An 11443-nucleotide genomic window follows, 5' to 3' on the forward strand; every position below is an offset into this window, starting at 1 on the left:
AGCAATATCACAAATGTAATTTATTGTGATAAGTATTGATATTGACTGATGTGAAAAAAAATACTGGATAATAATTATAATTTAATTTAATGAAATTTAATAAGGTTCACATTGTGTTCCTCATAATGAGTGAATTGAATTTCATGTGTAAAATTAGTGGTTTTCCTCTTTAATCTTTTCAAAGGTTTGTGTTTATAAGTAAAAAATAAATCAGCTGAGATGAGTCCAGCTCGGACATAAGACAGGAGACTCTGTGAAGTAGGAGTAAAGGTTGAGAGGAATCTTTGGAGCTGGTTAAGGTCTCTTGTACACAAACCAAGGTGCATACCAACATGAGAACATCGTCCCACCAGTGAAGCACAGATGCTGTGTTACTCCTCAGCCCCTAAAGGTTTGAAAGAAGAGTTTGATATTTGTCAATTCCTGAGATTTACTTCCTCCATCATGAAAACTTTATTCTCTATAGTTTTCCTTATATATTTCTCCATACATCCCCCTGAATGTTAATCAATGGTGTTCCTCTAACTCTCTTCATTTGAACATATAGCCTAACTAAAGACGCCTTTAATAGTTCATATTTATGACAGCTATTTGGCCTGAACCTACTATAACGATGATGCGACATTTGTGAGTTTATATTTTGTTCACTATCTGTATATGTGTATTTATTATGATCTACTATGATATATATAAAAACAGCTGGCACAACCGTTGCCTTCACTTTTCACATCTTCTCTAGCTCCTCTTTCAGCCTTCAGTATTTTTCGAGCTTCTCCCGTTTCTTCTTCTTGATGTTGCTTGAGAACGCTGCGTTTATCACCACTCCCTTTTTCTTTGATGACCACCACTATGTCCTGTTGGTTAGCCGTCCCCATTTTAACCATCTGGATCTAGAAGTCTCAAATCTCAAGAAAACTGGTCCAAACAATCCTCCTGAACATTGTGCATGTCTTGTTCGAATTTATTGCTCTGTTTATACATTTCAAGTACAAATGTACATATTGTCTATGATTCATCAAATCATCTTAATAATTGGATCAAACCACATTTCAAACGTGTTACATTTTTACATTTGCATTAAACTCTTAACTTTGGACAAATGTAGTGATATAAATGTAGAAGCAGCAGCAGAGTGATATCAGTCTCAGAGAGTTGAGAGGAAACCTTCTAATATTTATCTATTTTTTTTCCTTTCACAGAGACAGAAAACACAAGGTCTGGATCTGCAGGTGAACACAAAGAGGAAAGGGATTTTTTTTTAAGTCTCAGCTGACCTGACATTAAATGACGTGGTTCTGTTAACTGCTGCTCTAACAACACTTCTGAGTGGCTCAGCTAAAGTGAAACAAACGACAGATGCAGGGTTCAATGACAATAACAGCAAGAAGTCGTCATGTTGACTGGAGGAAAGGTCGGGCATCATCTCCAGTCGATACCAGGACAAATACAATACTCTGTATCTGTGCATGCTGCGACATTTACTGTGGTCACTGGTTACTGTTGAAGGGCTACTGGTGGTCTCTGACGGAGAACTTGATGCCGTGGTTTTGGAGGCGGTCGATGAGACTGGTTTTATAGAAGGCGGCTCCTGGAGTGTACACCCCCCCCCTGTCAATGTCAATGGCAAGGGAGACAGAAGAGAGAGAGAGAACAGAATAGATGAGACATAAAGAGCAAATCTTCTCAATTATGACAAAGGGAGGTAAAGTAAAGAAGAAAAGAAAGGGGAAAAAAACCTGACCTCCTGGGAAGCGAGTGCAATTCATTCAGCAAGGTCACAGCTGCTTGTACCATCGCGGACACTGTGGCTACATAACCAGGTTCTGTCAACAACAAGAAACAGACATGGAGATTAAGAGATGTGAAAATGTTTTAAATTATATTTACAACACAAACTACATCGATAGTACGAGGGGATCTAAGAATACTATATTATCACAGACTATTTATACACTAGGGCCATTATGGTTCAGTATCTTGCCCAAGGACACTTAAATCGAACCACAGACCTTGTGGTTAGTGGGCGACCCGCTCTAACTCCTAAGCCACAGCCCCCAACAGCGTACATGTAGCTTAGAGTGGGAGACCAGCTCCTTTGTTACCATCAACACACAGACTATATCGTATTTAGTCTCAACACACATACACCATCCAGCTGCCATACCATCTCACACATGCAGATTAATCCGCAGCTGAAAATAGTACTGGTATGGAAACCTGTCATTGTACCACACGTCGGCTGAGCCGTGTTACCTGCTCCAATGACCTGAGTGCAGATCTTAGCGTTGGGGCGGCCCTTCGAGGGGTCGGTGTTCTCTGAGTAACCCTCCCCGAAAAACGTCAGGCTGAAACAGGTGTCTTCCATCTGAGAGAGGCAGAGAGATGAATGAGGAGAGAGGACGTTGACGAGTCGATCGGGAATCAAACAGGGTTTGACAGCACAACTTACTGTACCAGGTAAACAAGTAAATAAATAGAATGGTTGTTACTGAATATACTGTCTTTAAAGGAAGCCCTTACATTTTTTGAATCAATCATTGTCCTTTGTTCTGTAACCCTACACTTTTAACCACCACCGTAAAATGAATGAACCCTTGTTTTACTTTCATTTACATTTGTAAAACGATTTAGTTTCTATTTCTATTTTGCATACATATGTATGGTAACATATGTACGGTTAATTTGACAATTTTATATTTGTGAATATCTGCCAAAATCTGAAATTGCATAAAGGTAAAGCAGAAAGCTTTCTCTCTCAAATATGGAGACTCAGATTAAATAATGCTACGATGAGTCAACGCAGTAACAGCCTAATGTTGTCCTGTCTGCTCCTGTGACCTTTTTATCAGGATAACTGTTTGCATGGTTACTTGTCTGCGACCTGCAACATGTAATCCTGCTGAATGACAAACAAACAAACATGCAAACTAATGCAGATTAAAAAATAACCTCCTTGGCGGAGGTAATAAACTCTCTCACCTGCTTCATGGTTGGACCAGCCTTGCTAAACACGCCAAAGGAGAAGAAGGATGGAAACTTTGGGAAAGACAAGACGATCAAATCAAATGATATTCAACACACAGACTCCTTAACTCCTCAACTGACTTCTTGGTTTAAAATGAGGTATTAAAACAGTATAATCCATGTTGCTTTGAAACATTTCTCCACTTGAAAGCGTCACAGTAGTTTCCACACTCTGCTGCTGTATTTAACACGAGCAGCTCTTAAGCCGTTCAGCGAAACACCGACACCTTACAGTGACGTTCATCTACATTTAAAAGCTGGAATAACCATTTTAAGTCCGTGTCTTGAAGCTGCCACTGTCTTTATATCAACTCCTCATCCAAGGGGCTACTTTCCCAAACAGATCTGCTCTGGACCATTAAAGGGATAGTTCACCCAAAAATGAAAATGTACTCATTATCTATTCACCACTATGCCGATGGAGGGGCGGGTGATCTGCAAGCCCGACATTTATATTCGACTCAACACGGCGTCATTTACACCATGTTTTAAGCCTGAAAGCCCACTAGTGGAAGTAGCAATGCTAGCAGATGTAGAGGGGGCTATCAGAGGACATTTGGGCTAAGAAAATTGTGTAAATGACACAGTTTCGAGTCAAATATGAATGTTGGGGTTTGCAGACAACATTTGCGGACGACATATGGAGGCATGTTATATTTTTTTTCTTTTGTTTTATTACGTCTGAAGAAGGGATCCCTATTACTTCGATTGTATTGGATTTGGCTGCAACACTGTTTGTTGCAGGCCGAGACTCCAAAAGTGTTTTGTGGACTCAAACACTTCACCCGGCTCTCCATCGGCATAGTGGTGAGTAGATAATGAAGGAATTTAGATTTTTCTGTGAACTATTCCTTTAATACCACAGGAGATGGACAATAATATGCAGTTGTTTGAAGGATGACGTAGTTACCCTGGTGAGGAGTCTCCTGCCAAGGCTGAATTTGGTCATGAACCAGAAGATCAGGCCGCCACAGAAGAACTTGACCACGGAGAAGAGGCCACCGACCCCGACGTAGGCGCTGTACTGGAGCTGTGGACGGACGAAGCAGAGGGAGAATGTGTGATGTAAGAACGGGAAATTAAAGGTGACAGAGAGAGAGGAAAGATAAGAGGTGGTTCGCCGAAAGAGAAGGGGGAGGAGGGGGAGGAGATAAGAGAGTGAAGTGAGAGGGGGGCAGGTGGTGAGGGAGATACAGTGGATCCAGAAAATATTCAAACCCCGCCACACTTTGTTACGTTGCAGAGGAGAAAACAGAGGAAGGAAAAAAGGAGGGAAGAGAGAGGGCAAGATGGGATGAGATGTCTCAGGGAGTAATGAGCAGCGGGGAGCAAAGTGATGAATCACTACAGATGACTCATCAGATTTCCACTCCACTGGTAGATTGCGTTCTAAACAACATAATGAGATATTTTTATTAACGCCTGTGTCTCTGGCTTTGATCAAAACAGTGACAGCTGCTGGAATGGCTGACCTAGTTACAGGTGCACCAGGGAAACAGAGACTTTGCTCTTCATCGGCAGGAAGCAGAGTCAACCACGTACTATACACTAATGTTTACATATGATAAGAAGAACAAGGTGCCGTAAATATTCAACCTTTTTGTGTCACTTAATGCAGCGTCCCAAACCTGTGTTCCTCAGGGACACAGAACACTGAGATATAAGCGGTGCTTTATTTTTCTGCGGCAGAGCAAAGTGATGCAGAGCATGCCTGGTAATTCACCGCCTGGAACAGGTTGTGCCAAATTATTGATTACATTGAAATGTTGTAAACTGTGCAGTGATGGAGCCTCAGGGTTGGAATGCACAATGAGCTGTGAGATGAGGAGAACTCACTTTATGTTGGAGAAAATGATTGCAGGTGTAGTCTGCGGAACTGTCGATCATTGTTTTTGCATGGTACAGTGCACTTGACCTACACCAACAACACAGCCAACACAGGATGATGTGTAGGGTTGAAATCCGGCACCAATCAGGCACCAGTTTCTACAGGGCTGCTGCTGAATCACAACGCAGATTTTCTAAGTAACATTACACTTAACCCGGGTAGCAACACACTCTGTACATGGCAGCATGTAACATTAGCCTACGGTTAGCTAGTAGCTCCCTCAAACTCGAGTCAACATGCTGAGCACATCAGTGTGGGCGTCCCTGGCCCCTGCGATGAGGAGACAATTGATCGAGTTTGGAGCTGAAAGTTTTGTTGTATTAATCACTGAAACTGAAATTAAATTATTATATGATTTTTTTTCTTTTGCACTTATTTATATTTGCATGTTTAAATGAAGTATACTTTGAACTGCTAATATGTTAAATCTCAACTTCTAATTTGTATTCTTTCTATTCTTATTGTCGACTGTTTTTTTGCTTCTTTTTTTTTAATTATCAGTTCTGACATCGTTTAGGCACCAGTGCCGTAGTAAAAGTATTGATTTAGCAACAGTATCTGGGGGGGGGGAATGATAGCCAGCTCTGAAGATATATTACAGTTACATTTGATCACACTGTAATACAGTGTTACACAAAGTTACACAAAAATATCCATCTAAAGTTTGCTAGTGTTAGCTGACTATAAGTAACTTGTCGTACTAGACCAGGTTAACTCTGTAAGGCAAAGCCCTGCATTTAACCAGTTGAGGACATTTTACTTTTTATGAATTCATCTTTTGATTTGTAAGACAAGTGGATTTGCTGTTTCTGCTTTGGTCTCATTTTTAAGTTGACACGTTTAATGGATAGCAGCCAGCCACTGAGGCTGACTGAGACCAAAAGTAATCTCACTTACACAGCAGTATCAATGTGAAGTCAGCAAAACATAAGCAACTATTAAAACCAGAGCACAACAAAAAGGGGCCAGCAGCAAAACCCTTGTGTGAATGTAATTGAGGAAAGGTGCAATTAGGTTTTTATGAATTTCTGTTTTCACAAGAAAGAGAACAATTTTGTTAATTCTTCTATCTATAAAGTTACTGTTTGCACTTTCCTTGTAAATAGTGTGTAATAGCCATGAGGCCTAACAAATATAACTCATGTATCTGCATTATTTATATCCTCTACTCTTTGCTGCAACAGCCATATCAACAATCCATAAGTGAAATGAGATCAATGCCAGCAGCCATGTGTATGTGGACCCATTTAGGTATTCAGCAATTATCTTAGTAATGCAGCTTAGAACAAAAACAACACCAAGACTATGGAGCATTTCTGACCATTGATGGTTGTGTTTTTATAATCAGATGTTCTACTTGCACATACAGAAGAATGCAAGTTATGTGATAAAGCATCCCTCTGTCTCAAGCTGTTCTACTAAACCAGCAGAAAATGTGAGGAGGATTCCAAAATACTTACAAAATATTGGCTATGCTAAATGTTTAATGAGGAAAGAAATGCATTCCACATTTGGCAGACCTCAAGTGTAACCGGTGTTTACAAGGAAACGTCTCTAGGGTTAACAACCACTGTAATGAATAGAGAAACTGTAACCCTGGTTTCAGTGCCTGTGTTGTTGTAATCTTACTGGTAACTGTTGTTCCTCATCGTAAAGGAAACGCTGGGTTCTCTTGACAACGGAGGGGTCAGAACCCATGAATGGGATGGCATACTGCTCGATCTCCTTACTGAAAAACACAAAACCCCTGCAGACACACACACACACACAAATTACACGGAGAGAAAGCTAAGTGGTGTACTTTCACCAAATCGAACTCTGCCTGCAGCATCAGCACAGTAGTGTTGGAGCTCGTTTCATCCACAGATGGTCCTTTAAATCTTTCTCCTTATCACTGCCAGGTCCCACATTCTAATAAAATCTCACTGAATGTAAGTCGCAGCCACACAGACAGTAACGGTTTGCAAATTGTGCTGGATTCTTATGTAGTAACTTACTTTCAGCCTCTGAGGCTAAACTAACTCCAAACCTTGAACATTTAAGGTAAGATTTGTACGACATTATGTACAATGACATTTCATCAACTTACATATATTTAATGATGATTGCATTTGCTCAAACTGCACTATATGTTAAATGAAGGTATCACAGCTAAATAGTATTCCCATCATTTACTTTGGATTCTAATTATTCAAATGTAGGTCAGGAATAAGAATTTAGACGTATCAGTTTCACTGGGAACATCTCTCTCTGCTGTGCAGAAGAAACATGACACATCCCTATATAAATGTACTTCTGGCCAAGCCTCACATTCCATTAAAGATGATATTACTCAAAGTGAAGTGTTTTAGCCAGACAGTAATTGCTCAGTTATAGTCTTACCTCTTTTGGACTTTGGCTCCCACTACAGGCAGCGGCTTGTGGCCAAACTTCTTCCTCAGCTGGCGGAGAGAGCCGCTGTCTGCAAAGCCGTGCACAGCAGACTGCCAAGTGGTGTCATGACCACACATCCCCTGTTAAAGGAGGGAGAGCTCTTTAAATTCTGTCATGGTGTCAGGTGCAGGAAACCAATGCTATATGATTTTAGCTTTGTGTCTGTTTGATATTTTCTAATGTATACTATCCACGATTAGTCATATCTTTAACTGTGTCTTTCTAGTGACAGCTCAGAAGCCATCACATTACTTTTTAAAAGAGAGGAGAAAGTGTATCAAGCTACATTTCCCATCATGCAGTGCAGCGGCTGTAGTTGTTAAGGCTACCTTAGACCCACTGCTAATTTTCAGGAAGCTCTCCACAGCCGTCAGTGTTCCTGAAATCAGACATAGATGAAGAACAAGGTGCAGTCAGAATTTATCAGGAAATGCAATCAAATGTGTGAGTTCAACTAAATGCGACTGTTAGCCTTTGTATAAATCAAATCAAAACAAAATACGTTTCTGACTATTTGTTGATATATAAAAAACCTTTCAAATGTATTCAATGAGACAAGTAGATGTTTCTGCATGTGTTACATGTGAGCAATAGAAATATAAACACAAGTCCCTGAAAGCACTGAAGTGTTTTTGCTGTGGTTGGTGATGTACATCTTTGGATTTTTACCATTTTTACAATGGCTGACCTCTGTCATATGTCTCCTGTTTCCTACCTTTGAACTGCCTGTGTGTGTAGAGAATCCCCAGGTCGGCAGGTATGGAGTCGAAGCCACAGCTGCCTATCACATACACTCCTTTGTCCGAGGCCTTGGTGTGATACTCAAGCTGCATACGCTCCAGGAACTGCTCAGAATGGACGACCAAAAATGCACAAAAACACAAATGTGTTACATTGTATTTGCACGTCATACACAAACAGATGCAGATAATGTCTGATCTTCAGTCGACTTAAGGAGTAGTCATTTTTCAAATTTATAAAAAACTAACAAATCATAGAATTATTGTTTACCAACAGCTGAGAAATACAGAAAGACATTTAACGACACACTACCTGAGGCTCTCCACAGATGTCGACATAGTGAGCTCCATTTTCTACGCAAGCTTTGACCACAGGTTCGCCATAAAATCTGTACTGCAGGAACAGAGACAGCATTGTTTCAAACACAAACCACATGATCACAGTGCTGTGGGCTTTATTCTAATGTAACATGTGTCAAACATCATCTCTACATTCCCTTCGTTTCAACCACTGACAAAACCAACACTTACTGGTCCCACACAGTTGAGAACCACCACACCTTGTTGACACATGGCGGCCATGGATTCCTCATCAGACACATCAGCAACGATGATTTCAGTGTCTGTCCTCACCTCAGGCATAGCTGAGAAAAAAAAGGAGAGAAAATCTTTCAGTTTGTTTTACATGTGTGTGTGGATAATACACAGCTCAAACCTGATTTATATGGGGTGTTTACATCAGACTGAACCCGTTGAAGCCCTTATATATGAAAAGCATTTAAATTCATATTTATTTATTTGTGTATACCCCTTGAGATGTACCATCTTGATTTAGAGGGGATACCAATAGATATCACAATGTACAAACAGGCAACAGAAAAAACAAAACAAGAAACAGACAATAACAGACCACACACATTAATAAATCATTACAACCAGAAGGTGGCCAAAGAACAACAAGAGCCGTCCATCTGTAATAGAGATGTCCTGTCTTCTTCTTAGAAAAGTGCTGGAGGTGAGGAAATGGAGATACTATCAGCAGGAACGTATTACCGTCTGATGGGGCTTTAAACAAGTCGATCATTCAAATTAAATGTCAGAAGATATTGTTGTTAATAAGAAGGATAATTGAAGTGAATACATTTGAATCAGTTGCAGCCAGTGAATGTGTCCTCTTACATTTAGGGATTGGCCATTTAAGTCCATTATACATTGTACATTGATTAGTGAGGAAAGGAAATCCAAGAGTGTATTAGATGCTGTGTTAAATGGGACAAGACGTCATCAATCATCAAAGTAGTCAATAATAGGCCGTAGCTTTTAAATTGAGAGGCAAGTTTCTCAGGAACGAACTGTGAGCAAAGCAATTTTGAGCTCAATTTTATTCAGAGCTATCGTGAACCAAGCTGAAAATGTCAGATGTTAATAAGAAATTATATATTTTTATAAGTGCATACAGCTAAATGTCATTTATGTGAAATCTACCTGTTTGTCAATCAGTATTGGCTCCAGCTATAGAACACACACACGGTTACATTTTGAGCTGACCTAATTTCTGAGTTATTAGGAACCAAGCCGAAAATATCCAATATTATTCAAACACATTCTTGTATAAATGCGTTTAGCTGCACATCATTGATATGAAATCATTGTAAAAGCACTTGTCAGTCCCACTGTTGGACATTTTGAAGCTAGCTGACAAGGACCTATATATTCAGGGGTCAAGTTCAAAAGTGTTGACTTGCAGCTACATGAGCAGCACAGACCAGAAACACCACAGACACCCTGTCAGTCCAGAGTGAACCACACAGTCAGTGTCGTAAACAACACTCGTCTCCTCTCTCTCTCCGCCATGTCTCCACCTACACAGCCTCTCCGCGGCTCGCTCCAACACTTCCTCCAGCCGCTGTCTGCTTCTCCCGGCCACCGCCCATTTCAGCGAGCCACCCCCGGTTCTCTCTGCGGCGCAGCGGGCCACCTCCTCCGCCACAAACCGCCCCGTGAAGCCCGTGGCACCGAACACAATGATGTGATGAGGCCTGTGGGAGACCGAGCTCACGGGCGCCGCCATTGTTTTGGTTTACGGTGCGTTCGCGTGCTCCTCGGACGGTCCACTTTCCCCGCGTCGTTGTTCAAGCTTCAGTGTGTGGTCATGTGTTTTGAAGACAGAAAATGTATCTATGAGTTTACAGAGTTTTAATAACACTATAATTCATATTTCTAATGTCTGCTCAATAAATAAAAGCAAAAAAAAGGCATCAAGTGTGACAAGCATATACATAATCAAAACATACCCACCCAAAAATGTTGTATTGACTAATGTGATGTAAGGTGCTTGTTAGAGATCTACAGTTTGTAAGGGAGTTGTTGTTTCGACTTGAGATGACAGTCGTGGGACTTCACCCAACTGGGAACTCTTTTTTCCGATTATTCCAACAGTACGTGAACAGACTATCTGTTCAAGGTCCCGCCTTGTGTCGTTACTTCCGGTCCTGTGTGCGCGCTGATTGGCTGATCCGCTCTACGTCTGTTTCCACCTGCTGGTGCTACAATTACAACTGTTGTGGTAAGAGCAGCTTTATTTTATTAATATTACACCACACACACATACAATTAAATTTATATTTATTCCACCTGTTTGTTATGCCACTATTTACTGAACATTGCAACCTCGGGGCGATCAAATGCTAAAAACGGTCGCAAAATGCAAACATGTTGAATGGAGTATTATCAGATGAAATATATTGAATGTAAAATATGTGTCTTATCTTTTAAGAGTCTTTTAATAACTAAACCATGTGCTCAGTGTGGCTGCAGAGAAAATGGCAGTTCATTCTGAGGTGTACAGCGGCCACCTGTGGCGCAATGTTGGTATTACATGTTTGGAATCTGTGTCAAAGTCCAAAAGAACAAAAGTTTAATATTTACCAAAAGGAAATCTCCATGATTATCGTCGCCAATGAGGTTGTTTTTCTTCTTAGTTTGTTTGTTTATTTGCTTGTTTGCAGGATAATGCAAAAATGACTGCACTTGATTGATTGCCTTGAAATTGGAGTGGGACATAACCCAAGAACGAACCCATTACATTTTGGGTTAGGGTTACATCCAGGATTTCTCTTTTTCTTTTAAATTGCGAGATAGGAAGTTCTTCAACATCTCTGTTGATTTCTCAGAGAATAATTCATGGTAAATTGAATGCAGCTTGATTGAATTTAAGGGGAATGTTGTTTGGCCTTGGTGGAGGTGTGCACTCTACTTGGAGCCTTTCTAGTTATTAAATGAGACAGATTTAATACAAAAGTGAGAGGTTCCTTTCCATGCCCAGGTTAAAACAAGCCTTAAAACCCAAAACACAATG

General features: G+C 40.5%; 1 protein-coding gene across 1 annotated transcript; it reads right to left on the reverse strand.

Annotated features, from left to right (window-relative positions):
* Positions 1-936: 936 nt before the first annotated feature.
* Positions 937-10195, reverse strand: sccpdhb (saccharopine dehydrogenase b). Its single transcript, XM_035144492.2, has 12 exons — positions 9952-10195; positions 8617-8729; positions 8399-8479; positions 8061-8190; positions 7675-7724; positions 7295-7425; positions 6542-6659; positions 3935-4054; positions 2980-3036; positions 2254-2365; positions 1742-1823; positions 937-1608 (listed from the first exon to the last, which is right to left on the reverse strand). The coding sequence occupies exons 1-12, from the start codon at positions 10154-10156 to the stop codon at positions 1509-1511; spliced, it is 1299 nt and encodes a 432-aa protein (XP_035000383.2). The 5' UTR covers positions 10157-10195; the 3' UTR covers positions 937-1508.
* Between the last annotated feature and the right edge of the window lie 1248 nt (positions 10196-11443).

This window comes from Hippoglossus stenolepis, chromosome 20, assembly GCF_022539355.2.
Source record: "Hippoglossus stenolepis isolate QCI-W04-F060 chromosome 20, HSTE1.2, whole genome shotgun sequence".
Classification (NCBI taxonomy): Eukaryota; Metazoa; Chordata; class Actinopteri; order Pleuronectiformes; family Pleuronectidae; genus Hippoglossus; species Hippoglossus stenolepis.

Coding starts and splice junctions, on each gene's coding strand:
- sccpdhb (XM_035144492.2), bottom strand. CDS start 10,156: ATGGCGGCGCCCGTGAGCTCGGTCTCCCACAGGCCTCATCACATCATT. Junction 8,730..9,951: donor GCGAGCCGCGGAGAGGCTGT/GTAGGTGGAGAC, acceptor TTTTTTTCTCAG/CTATGCCTGAGGTGAGGACA. Junction 7,725..8,060: donor CACACACAGGCAGTTCAAAG/GTAGGAAACAGG, acceptor GTCTGATTTCAG/GAACACTGACGGCTGTGGAG.